The sequence below is a fragment of the Hypanus sabinus genome, chromosome 11, assembly GCF_030144855.1.
Source record: "Hypanus sabinus isolate sHypSab1 chromosome 11, sHypSab1.hap1, whole genome shotgun sequence".
NCBI lineage: Eukaryota > Metazoa > Chordata > Chondrichthyes > Myliobatiformes > Dasyatidae > Hypanus > Hypanus sabinus.
In genome coordinates, this window is record NC_082716.1 from 5,068,687 (window position 1) to 5,081,855 (window position 13,169).

The 13,169-nt window shown below is 40.7% G+C and overlaps 1 protein-coding gene across 1 annotated transcript in view; it reads left to right on the forward strand.

The window, feature by feature from the left end:
* syde2 (synapse defective 1, Rho GTPase, homolog 2 (C. elegans)) overlaps positions 1-13,169 on the forward strand; it is a 148,517-nt gene that overhangs the window by 55,779 nt on the left and 79,569 nt on the right. Inside the window, exon 4 of the mRNA XM_059985205.1 lies at positions 6,846-6,972. Within this exon, the coding sequence (XP_059841188.1) occupies positions 6,846-6,972 (127 nt within the window). The remainder of the gene's footprint in view (positions 1-6,845; positions 6,973-13,169) is intronic.

A 13,169-nucleotide genomic window follows, 5' to 3' on the forward strand; every position in this document is an offset into this window, starting at 1 on the left:
ACTGTGGAAAATTAGATCCAATAATGCCAAATATTGTGTAGAATTAGAGATTGGTTAAGTTTATAAAGAATTATTTTAAATATTTGATTTTTTTTTTGGTCTTTTAACAAAAGTAGAATGGGTCCCTCATTCCTCCAGCATGGGTGCAAATCAGAATCTGATTTTTTTTAAAATCACTGACATAAATAAGTTGTGAAATTTCATTTAGAGACAATGTGGACCAGGCCTACTGGCCCAACAAACTCACTGCTTAGCAGCCCACCTATTTAACCCTAGCCTAATCACAGGACAATTTACAATGTCTAATTAACCTGCTAACCACTGCATCTTTGGACTATGGGAGCAAACAGCAACACCCAGAGGAAACCCACGTGTTCATGGGGAGAATATATTAACTCCTTATTGATGGCAATAGAATTGAACTTGACGGCTCATACTGCTGCAGAGTTATGTTAACTGCTGCAGCATCATGCAGTCTGATTTATGCTAAATGTTCAGAAATTATGATTGGATAAGTTAATAAAGAAATTATTTTAAGTTTGATTTTTCATTTTTTACTGAAAGTGTAATAAGTACTTCATTCCTCCACCATGGATTCAGATCAGGTTTACCATTGACATACATTCAGTGTCCACTCTGTTAGCACACCTGTATGCCACATTAATGCAAATATCCAATCAGCCAGTCATGTGGTAGCAACTCAATGCATAAAAGCATACAGGCATAGTCAAGAGGTTCAGTTATTGTTCAGACCAAGCATCAGAATGGGGAAGCAATGTGATCTAAGTGACTGACTGGAATGATTGTTGATGCCAGATTGGGTGGTTTGAGTATCTCAAACTACTCTCTAGAGTCTACAGAGAATTGTGTGAATAATGAAAACATAGAGTGAGCTGTGGTTCTGTGGACAAAGGCACCTTGTTAATGAGGAAGGTCAGAGGAGAATGGTTCAGGTTGACAGAAAGGCGACAGTAACAGAAATGAACACGAGTTACAACAGTGGTGTGCGGAAGAGCACCTCTGAACGTACAACATGTTAAACTTTGAAGTGGCTGGGCTACAGCAGCAGATCACCACACCAGTTCCACTCTTGAACCTAATAGAATGGCAGCTAGGTTTATGTTGTGAAATTTGTTTTGTGGTAGCAGTACAGTACACTTCAATGTCAGGATGTGTAGAGTTGTTGATGTATGGCCAGGAGTCTGGATTCGTCATGATGTCAGAAACTGCAGCAACAACGGGAGGATGCTTCTGGAGCTCTGCACAGAATTAGGCCTGATTGTAACAAATAATCTGTTTCAAGATAAGCTGGAGACACCCCTGATCCAAACACAGGATCTCCTGGACTATATGCTCGTACACCAAAAGGATGTAATGGATGTTCTACACACCAGGGTCATGCTGAATACAGACTGTTACACGAATCACAGACTGGTCAAGGGAAAGTCAGACTGGCTATCAGACCAACAATAAGGAAAAAGGGACCATGGTTGAAGAGACTCCAGGTTGATAAGCTCTTTGGCCTCTGAGATGTATTCCAGATTAAGCTCAGGAAGAAACTGGACAGCAAAGGCACCCCAAGCGCAGACTCTGATACAGGAAAGAAATGGGAGCACCTGAAGACTGCCATCCAAGAAACGGCTGTTGAGGTAATTGGGTACTCAAGAAGAAACGAGGACTGGTTTGATGAAAACAACATTGAAATCTCGAACTTTCTCCAAAAGAAACACTCTTCCTCTTAAGTGCTGCTGTCTAGACCCAATGGCCATAGCAGAATACAGAGCTGCGTGTAGCACTCTCTAAGCCAAACTGAGATGGATGCAAAATAATTGGTGGACTGCCCTAGCATAACGAATGCAGCACTATGCAGACACCGTAAACATTCGAGCCTTCTACGAACCGCTGTGCATAATATATTGTCTGAATCATCAGATTCGGAAGGCTCCAGCCTGCTGGCAGACAAGGAAGCCAGCATGAGGCAGTGGACAGAGCACTATAAGAGCCTTTTTGAGATAATTGTCACATCCAAGAAGCATCCATTGAAATGATCACCCACTCCCCTCTTCAGTCACCAACAATTGTACCATAGCTCCTGAGGACTCTTCTTTCCTTCTGATTTTTGCAAGTGAAGAACCAGCCATCATCATCATCATCATCATCATCACAGAGCAATACATAAAAACATTGTGATAAGTCGCAATAAGAAATAATGAGTAAACAGTGCAAAGGAGGGATAGTGAAGTTATGTTCATTGTCCATTCAGAAAGAGGCTGTTTTTAAAACTTGAATGTGTCTTCAGCCTGCAAGTGTTGCTCTGCTTCTAGTGGGAACATAGCATGCTTACAGCTCACTGATATTAATCAACAGTACAGTCTTTGTACTGTGGGAGGAAACACATGGTCATGGGGAGAATTTACAAACTCCTTGCAGACAGTGGCAGGAATTGAACCCTGATCGATGATCATAAGCATTGTGAAATGTTACGCTAATGGTTATGAACAAACAGCACATCAAGGTATAGGCCCTTCAGCCCACATTGTAGTACCATACTAATTAAACCAGTCATTAAATGCCTAACTAAACTAATCCCTTCTGCCTACATAAATTTCAAAGTAAATTTATTGTCAAATTGCTTGTATCATACTGCTGTGAGATTCATTTTCTTGCCAGCATTCACAATAAATACAATAATGAGAAAACACACTCAGAAGCAACCACTAATTTACAAAAGACAACAAACTGTGCCAATACAAAAAAAGGGAAAACAAGATAATAAATAAAGCAAAAAAATATTGAGAACATGATCTTGAAAGTGAGTCCATAGGTTGTGAGAAGTGTTCATTGTTGGTGTGAGTTCTCCTTTACATTTGTGTACTGGGAATGACGATCTTGAACCTTCTAAACATGTTTGAAGGAGGACATATGGCATTTTGTGTAGGCTTTTGGGACATTGTTATCAACACATGCTGCTCCAAATCCTGAGTGAACTATCCTGGGAATATTTTTACAGCGTGACATGAATTTTCCTTCTTGATATGGATGTTAAGTTTTAGAAATGCTGTGTTGCTGCTCGTCAATTATGGTAACACTTTGGTTGGTTTATATCTTTTTGTTAGTGTTTTTATTGTGTTCTTTGTTCAATGTATACTGCATTGGATTTGGAGTAGCAATCACAGTAGGCAATGTGAAACAATGGGTGTCACAGTAGCATAGTAGTTTCCATGAAACTATGACAATTCGGTGTCAGAGTTTGGAGTTCAAATCCTGTAAGGAGTTTGTACATCATCCCCATGAACGCATGTTTTTTCTGGGTGCTCTGGTTTCCTCCCACAGTCCAAAGAAATACCAGTTAGTAGGTTAATTGGTCATTGTAAATTGTCTGGTGATTAGGTTAGTGTTAAATAGGAGGGTTGCTAGGTGGTATACTCATTGGGCCAGAAAGGCCTGTTCTGTCCTGTATCTCTAAATAAAAAATTAAATGAAATAAAATCATTTTGCTCTCCTTTACATGAATGACATTAAACAGTTTTGAATCTTATTAATAGTGTCTGTTAAAAAATTGCCTTTTTGAAGATAATTTTTGAACATTGTATACTGTGAATGATGGGCTTCAATCAGGGTCATGTTGCCCTTTAATGACAATTGTCAGAACTTTGGAGAAGTGCTGGGTTGTACAGAATCCAAGTAGAGTAGAGTTTTTGGACAACTTTTAAATTCCCGTGCTTGCCTTATTTTTGCTGTGCTCTTGCATTTGCTTTTTAGCAGAGGACTTGGCGTTTTTCCGTACTATTGCTTGATACAAAGGAAAGACTGTTTTAAAGGAGTGGTCTGTTTGTTTCCAGGGAAAGAGTGGATGGAACGTACAGAGATTGATGTGATTGCGAATCAACCTTGCGTGTGGCGCAGTGGTGTAGCAGTCAGCATAACACTGTTAGACCATCACCTGTAAGATGGTTTGATTTGTGCCGCTGTCTCTAAGGAGTTTGTGCATTCTCCCCATAATGACTCAACTTCATAGTAGGCCCAGTAGTGTAGCGGTGAGCATAACTCTATTACAGGGAAGACATTGCTTAAAAACTGGGAAGACATTGCACTCAATGGATACACCTGGAAGAAATCTGTTAGAGGGAGCTATGCTATGTTGGAACAACCTCCAATGTGCCACAAAGAAAAAGCAGCAGTTGCAAAAGAAGAGACTGAACAACCAAAAGAACCAACCACTAGCACAGCCACCACTTACTCTTGCCCACACTGTACCAGAATATGTAGATCCTGGATTAGCCTGTACAGCCACCAGATGAACCACCCACAGACAACCCATTTAGAGAATATCTTGCTCTACTTGAGAGATTACATTACCACAGCGCCAACTGGGCAAGATTGGTGTTTGATTTTCCCTTTGTATTCTGTATAGTGTGGATTTCTTCTGGGTGCTCCAGTTACTTCTCGTAATCTAAAGATGTATAAGGGTTAGTGATTTGTGGGTATGATATCTTGGCACTCGAAGCATGGTGACACTTGTAGGCTGCCCCCAGCACAATCCTCGCTGGTTTGATTTCACACAAACAGCACATTTCACTGTATGTTTCAGTGTACATGTGGCAAATAATGCTAATCTTTAATCTTGTCTTGAATTCTTTTGTGAAACCCAGGCATGCAGGACAGTGATGATCACAGCAGCTGGGATAAAGGGGAGTTGGACTGTTCTTTTCACAGCAGTTGGGTTGACAGTGATTACTGCTGAAAAAGACAGTAACAAGTAATTTTATTTAAATGATGGAAAAGTTGGCATTTAAAATCTGTGTACCTTTATTTTCTGGGAATTAAAACAGTGAAATCTTAATACAAGCTATTCTGTAAATTGCCACAAGTTTATGAAAGGATATAAATGCAAGAGAGAGCACCGAATGATCACCAGATTGAACTGTGGTGTTCAGAGATCAATAAAGTGGTTTGGTTCTGTGCTTTCTAGAGTTTCAAAGAGTGATATATGATCTCATTGAAACAAAAAAGATCTTGTGCCTGACTGGATAAAAACAGGAATAATTTTTCTCTTGGACACCTTCTCACTGTCTCATCGGACAGATGAATCATCAGGTTCGCTGATGACAGAACAGTGGTTGGCCTCACCAACAACCACAGCGAGAGGAGGTAGAATGGTGTGAGCACAATAACTAGAGTCTCAATGTGGACAAGATCAAAGAGATGATTGTGGACATTAGAAAGGTGCAGGCTGACCACTCATTGCACATACACAGCTCATCCATGGAGACAGTTAGGAGCATCAAGTTTCTGAGTGCACATGACAGACAATCTACCCCCTATTCTAACTATATTTTACTGGAGTCCCGTTGAGTGTCCTGACCAGCTACATCACAGCCTAGAATGGGAATTGCAAGTCATCTGACCACAAGTCCCTACAAAGGATTATGAGGGCTGCTGAATGGATCATTGGTGTCTCTCTTCCATCCTTTAGATATATTTATTAGTAGTGTTGTATATACTGATACTTAGCATTATCAATTATCCCTCCCATCTGTTCAATAATCTTTTATACCTACCATCGAACTGTAGCATTAGGATAAAAACTGTTAAGATGGGAAACAGCTTCTTCCGTAAGGCCGTAAGATTACTGAACTTCCAGCTACCTTTTGGGTCATATTACGCATGAAGCTCCAGTAGCATTATACTGTTTTCTTTTTATTGTGTATCACAGATACTCCTGATTATTTGTTAATTTACTAGTGGTGATAATAAAGTACCATATGAGTTATATATTGTCAGGCACATGAGTGAATCTGCAGATGCTAGAGATAAATAAAAACACAAAATGCTGGCAGAACTCAGCAGGCCAGACAGCATTTATGGGAGGAGGTACATTTCGGGCCGAAACGTCGACTGTGCTTCTTACAGATGCTGCCTGGCCTGCTGCGTTCCACCAGCATTTTGTGTGTGTTGCTTGAATTTCCAGCATCTGTAGATTTCCTCATGTTTGATTCTAAATTGCTAAATTTGCTTTATTATTGTCTCTGTACCTCAGTAATTAACCAATTTAGAAGGAATAAAAGCATTGACTATTTTCTAAACAGGAGTGGATTCAGAAATCAGAGGTGTCAAGCAACTTAGGAGTCCTAGTACAGGATTCCCAAGGTTAACTTGCAGATTGAGTTGGTAATAAGGACAGCAAATGCAACATTAGCACTCATTTTGAGAGGACTAGAATATAAACCAAGGATACAATGCTGAACCTTTATAAGGTGTTGCTCCAACTACAATTGGAGTATTTTGAGCAAGTTTTAGGCCCCCCATATCTAATATTTAAGGAAGGAAATGCTGGCATTGGACAGAGTCCAGAGGTTTACAAGACTGATCCTGGGATTGAAAGGGTTGACACATAGAAATGTTTAATGGCTCTAGGCTTGTACCAGCTGGGATTTAGAAAATGCGATCTCACTGAAGCCTACCAAATATTAAAAGGCCTAGTTAGAGTGGATGTGGAGAGGATATTTCCTATAGTGGGGAAGCCTAGGACCAGAAGACACAGCCTCAGAATCAAAGTATGTCTCTCTAGTACAGAGATGAGCAATTAGTTTAGCCAGAGTGAGGTGGATCTGTGGAATTCATTGCCAAAGGGAGCTTTGGAGGCCAAGTCATTGAGTATATTTAAAGCAGTGGTTGATAGGTTCTTGATTAGTCGGGGAATCTTAATGGGCTGAATGACCTAATTCTGCTCTTAGATTTCTGTTCTTAAATTTTTTCTAATTGTTTTACGCGTCTGACAGAAGTATTTGGTATCGTGAAAATTCTGTAATGACTGCTTGTTATCTTCTGCTTTCCTTTTCTAGGTTGTGGGCCTATATCGGCTTTGTGGCTCTGCTGCAGTTAAGAAAGAATTAAGAGAAGCTTTTGAGCGTGACAGCAAATCTGTTGGCTTATCTGAGAACCTGTATCCAGATATCAATGTAATTACAGGTAAATGTGATGCAGTTTTGTGCTCATTGTCATGTCCATGGAATATCCAGGATATTGTACAGAAATGAGAAGTTCCTGCAACACTGTCAAACTGCTGCACATTACTTTTCTGTTAAGAGCTAGATTTATTAAATTTCAGTGAAGTTAGTGTTTCATTTATCATTGAAGATGTACTTTATCATTATACATTTGTACTTGACCACTTATCATTAAAGTGGCCACTTTAGGAGATACACCTGTACACCTTGTTAATGCAGATATCAAATCAGCCAATCATTTGGCAGTAATGTAAAAATATGCAGACATGGTCAGGAGGTTCAGTTGTTCAGAATCAAACTTCAGAATGGGCTACAAAAGTGATTTTAGTGACTTTGACTAAGGAATGATGGTGCCAGATGGAGTGGTTTGTCTATCTCAGAAACTGCTCGTTTTCTGGTATTTTCACACACAACAGTCGTTTGAGTTTAGAATGATGTGGAAAAATAAAATATCCACTGAGCGGTAGTCCTGTGAGTGAAAATGCCTAGTAATTAGGGAGGTCAGAGGAGATTGGCCAGACTGGTTCTCGCTGTCTTAATGATGACAATAACTCAAATAACCACACATTACAACATTGGTGTGGAGAGGAGCATCTGTGAACACACAACACGTTGAAACTTTAAGTTGATGAGCTACAGCAGCAGAAGACCACACTGGCTTTCACTTCTTTACCTAATAAAGTGACTACTGAGTGCATATTATAAGAATATTTTCTTAATTGCATTATGATGTAAACCTATGGAGAAAAAAATCTATTAATATTCTCTGATTTGAATATTTCCTTCAAAATTTGCAAGATAAAAACATGCAAACACACTTCTAGCCATGCAATAAACGCCACTGGTCAAAAGTTTTAGTCTGAGTGATCATTATTTTTAATTCATCCTATAGATTAAGTACATAGTGAAAAGTGAAGTGATTCACTTGCCTCTGTGGAGGAACAGAGGGATCTTGGGGTTCAAATCCATAGATCCCTCAAAGTTTTCATGCAAGTTGATAGGGTAGGCCTTCATTAGTTGGCAGATTGAGTTCAAGAGCCATAAGGTAATATATTGTAGCTCTATTTAATCCTAGTTAGAGTACACTAGGCATAATGTGTTCAGTTTTGGTCACCTTATTATAGGAAGAATGTGAGGGGGTGCAGAGGAGATTTACCGGTATGGTGACTGGATTGCAAAGCATGTCTGATGAGGAAAGGTTGAACGATCTAGGGCTTTAATCTGCTCTGAAGGAGATTGTGAGGTGACAATAGAGATGTACAAGATAAGAGGCATAGAGTGTCAGCCAAAGACTTTCCCAGGATGGTAATAGTCATAATTTTAAGGTGTTGGGAAGAAAGTTTAAGGGTGAGGAAATGTCGGAGGCAGGTTTTTTTAAACAGAGTGGTAGATGCATGGAATATGCTGCCAGGGGTGGTGGTAAAGGCAGCTTAGGACAACATGAGCCTTGCCATACTGGTGACTTTGCACTCGTAAAATCTTAAGTTTGTGTTCTCCCCTATTCCTGTTTCATAATTTGTCACTCATCACAATTAGCATGTCCAACCAACAGTGATAAATCTGTCAAAAATGGCATGTTTAATGTTTTTCTGAGTGTATATTATGAGTTAATAAGCATCTATTGTAAATTAATTTTAAATTACTATATATAATAATAAAGAAACTTGGCTAACAACATCAATGCATTGATGACCAGCTCCTTTCATAGAATCTGAGTTCACTTGTAGATTCAATAGCTAATGCTTTTGTGTCATCCCTTTGTCCATCCTGTGTACCTCCACCCAGCTAGTCCCAATTTCCTATGTTTGGCCTGTATCGGTTGAAGCCCACTCTTCCATATACCTATCTAAGCAATTGTTAAATGATGCCATTGTACTTGCTTCAACCACTTCCTCTGCCATCTTAATCCATATACTCATCACTTTTGTGTGGAAAAAGTTGCCTCCCAGATCCCTTTTAAATCTTTATCTCTCTTTCTAAACCTATTCTGCCCCCCACCAAAGTTTTGGACTCCCCCTACCCCAGGGTAAAGACTGTTACCCCCGTCTTATCTACGCTTCTCATAATTTTAAATACTTCTGTAAGATTCATTATTATGTGCTGTGTCGTATGTGGGTGATCTTGATCTTTGAATAGGATTGTACTTGGCAAATGCTTCTGCAGACATGGTTTGCCATTGCCTTTACAAGATGAGTGAGCCCACCCATTATCAATACTTTTCAAAGATTGTCTGCCTGCAGTCAGTAGTTGCTTAACCAGGACTTGTGATATGTACCAGCTGCTCATATGACCATCCACCACCTACTCTCATGGCTTCACATGACCTTGATTGGAGGGCTGAGGAGGTGCTACACCTTTTCCCAGGGTGCCCTGCAGGTTAGTGGAAGGAAGGAGCGCCTTACACCTCCTTTGGTAGAAATGTTTTTTCCATCCCATGCCACCCAGATTGCCCCCCACCCCCCCCCTCATTCTCCTACATAGAGACCTAGTCTGGCTAATCTGTGCCAATAATTCTGGCCCCCTAGTCCTGGCAACATTCAAATCTCTTCTCCACTCTTCCATTTTAAGCATATTTTTCCTATAATGGGATGACCAAAGTTAAACCCAATAGTTCAAGTGTAGTTTCACTAATGACTTGACCCCTGCAGCATTATGTCCCAACTCCTATACTCAGTAAACACAAAGTATACTGCAGATGCTGTGGTCAAATCAACATACAAACAAGCTGGATGAACTCAGCAGTCATGAGTTCATCCAGCTTGTTTGTATGTCCTATACTCAGTGTTGTGACCAGTGGGGTAATTCCCTTTTTCACCATCCTGTTTACATATGATGCCACTTTCAACAAACTATACACTTGTACTTGGTGTGTCTGTTATATTGCACTTCCTAGTGCTCTACCGTTCATAGTATCAGTCCAATGCTGGTTTGGCTTTCCAAAATGGATCATCTCACACTTGAAATTAATTTGTCACTCCTCAGCCTGTTTCCCTCACTGATCAAGATCCCCCTGTAATCTACGATAACCTTCACTATTAACACTACCTAATTCCATGTCATCCACAAGTGTACTGAACAAGCCTCATGCATTCACATCCAAATCAGTTATATTGGATGGTTGTCAATTGTATCCAACAATGAGAGGAGACCTGCATAGGAAAGTTTTTAAAGTGGAAAAGCCATTGCACTGGGATAGTTCCTCTCTTGTCCTTACAAATCCAAGTCCTGTGGTACGAATAGTAATCACAGACTGGGGTCTTCCTTGGTTTCAGTGGATGACTGATTTCTGTGCCTTGTTACAGCCTTTGTTCTCTTCATTGTTGCAGAACTGCCTTCCTGGCCATTGGATCTCACTATAGATCTCATTCGCCTAGTCTGCCGGAGATGATTTCACAGGCATGTCCCCATCTCACCAGGATATAAGGCTGTGGACTACCTGGTTTTTATTATCATACATATGAATTATGAATTACGAATAATAAGGGTTCTATTACTGACCCCTGTGGACTGGAATTGTACTGGTATTTACCCTACCATGCACCCAGTCAAAGTTCTTTTGCCCTTTTAGAATCTGAATACAGAGTAATGAAGCAAAGAATGCTTCATAATTATGAAATTCCAACATTTTAGTTAATGTTCTGGAAATTGTGATCATAAATGTTTCTTGTTCAATTTTGGAGTTTTGTCAAATAAAGGTTAACTACTGAAATGATTGAGAAAGGAAAATATGGAGATGTTGTAAATTTAAAGTTTAAATGCTGAAAGTGCGTTTCAGCAATGTGCAGAGAAACTGAATTCATGCTTCAGGTTGGGGAACTTATTAAGATTAGATTTATTTGGCACTGTACATCGAAACAAAGTGAAATATGTTGTTTTATGTCAATTCCAAGGATGTGCAGGGAGCAGCCTGCAAATATCTCCATGCTTCCATTGTCCACTATGCTTTACAGTCAAGTCAAGTCACTTTTTATTGTCATTTTGACCATAACTGCTGGTACAGTACATAGTAAAAATGAGACAATGTTTTTCAGGACCATGGTGTTACATGACACGGTACAAAAACTAGACTGAACTACGTGAAAAACAACACAGAAAAAAACTACATTAGACTACAGGACCTACCCAGGACCCAGTGCACAAAACAGTGCAGGCATTACAATAAATAATAAGGCAAGAGGGCAGTAAGGTGTCAGCCCAGGCTCTGGGTATTGAGGAGTCTGATAGCTTGGGGGAAGCAACTGTTACATAGTCTGGTCGTGAGAGCCCGAATGCTTTGGTGCCTTTTCCCAGACGGCTGGAGGGAGAAGAGTTTGTATGAGGGGTGTCTGGGGTCTTTCATAATGCTGTTTGCTTTGCTGATGCAGCGTGTAGTGTAAATGTCCGTAATGGTGGGAAGAGAGACCCTGATAATCTTCTCAGCTGACCTCACTATCCGCTGCAGGGTCTTGCGATCCAAGATGGTGCAATTTCCAAACCAGGCAGTGATGCAGCTGCTTAGGATGCTCTCAGTACAACACCCGTAAAATGTGATGAGGATGGGGGGGTTGGAGATGGACTCTTCTCAGCCTTTGCAGAAAGCAAAGCCCAGTCTTTGCTGCTGGGCTTTCTTTGCTATGGAGCTGGTGTTGAGGGACCAGGTGAGATTCTCCACCAGGTGAACACCAAGAAATTTGGTGCTCTTAACGATCTCTACCTAGGAGCCGTCGATGTTCAGCTGGGAGTGGTCGCTCCATGCTCTCCTGAAGTCAACAACCATCTCTTTTCGTGTCATCAGCGAACTTGATGATGTGGTTTGAGCTGTGTGTTGCAGCACAGTCGTGTGTCAGCAGAGTGAACAGCAGTGGACTAAGTGCACAGCCCTGGGGGGGCCTCCATGCTCAGTGTGATGGTGTTGGAGATACTGCCTCTGATCTGGACTGACTGAGGTCTCCCAGTCAGGAAGTCTAGAATCCAGTTGCAGAGGGAGGTGTTCAGGCCCAGTAGGCTCAGCTTTCCAATCAGTTTCTGAGGGATGATTGTGTTGAATGCTGAACTGAAGTTTATGAACAGCATCTGAATGTATGTGTCTTTTTTGGTCCAGGTGGGTTAGGGCTAGGTGGAGGGTGATGGCAATGCCGTTATCTGTTGAGTGGTTGGGATGGTACAGTATTAGCAACCCAGGTTCAGTTGCTGCTGCTTACTGTAAGGAGTATGTACATTCTTCCCATGACTACATGGTTTCTGGTTTCCTTCCACAGTCCAAAGACATACTGTTAGTATGTTAATTGGTCATTGTAAGTTGTCCTGTGATTAGGCTAGGGTTAAATGGGGATTGCTAGGTGGTGTGGCTCAAAGGGCTGGAAGGGTCTATTCCGTGCCGTATCTCAAATAAATAAACTTACTGACCCTAACCCATGTGTCTTTTGGACTGTGGTGGAAACCGGAGCACCCGGAGGAAACCCATGAAGTCATAGGGAGAACTTATAAATGCCTTATAGCAGGGGGGAATTGAAACCCATCTTCTAATTGTTGGTACTGTAAAGTTTTGCACTAATCTCTATGCTACTTTAGGAACATTACCAAACAAGGTTTGAAATTGTAGTGAGGGAGGTGTGGAGAGGATAAAGAGAATGTCTTCAATAGTATGGAAACTAAGAAAATGCGGCATAGATTTATGTTGGCTGACTTGAATACTACAGTGCTATAAAATTGAGATACAGAGTACAGCAGGTTCAGGAAATTGGCAATAAGAGTTCAAGGTTGTTTAATCTCATTTCCAGTACAAGTGTAAAGGAGACAAAATAATTGTTACTCCAGATCCGATGCAGCACAGAAAAAAACACAATGAGATAAAGAACACAATGCAATAATATAAAAGAACATAAATGCATAACATACCTTATATATACACTGATTGCTTGTAACTCCAGAGACTGACAGTAGGCCATAAGAGTGTCTGTACATAAGGTGACTGACAGAAAATGATATAGTAGAGGTGGTTGGGGATGTAGAGGGGTGGGTTAGTGAGTGGAGGTGTTGATCAGCCTTACTGCTTGGGAAAAGTAACAGTTTGAGTCTGGTGGTCCTGGCATGGATGCTATATGGCCTCCTCCCTGTTTGGAGTGAATAAACAGTCCATGAGCAGGGTGCGTGGAACCCTTTATGATATTACTGGCCCTT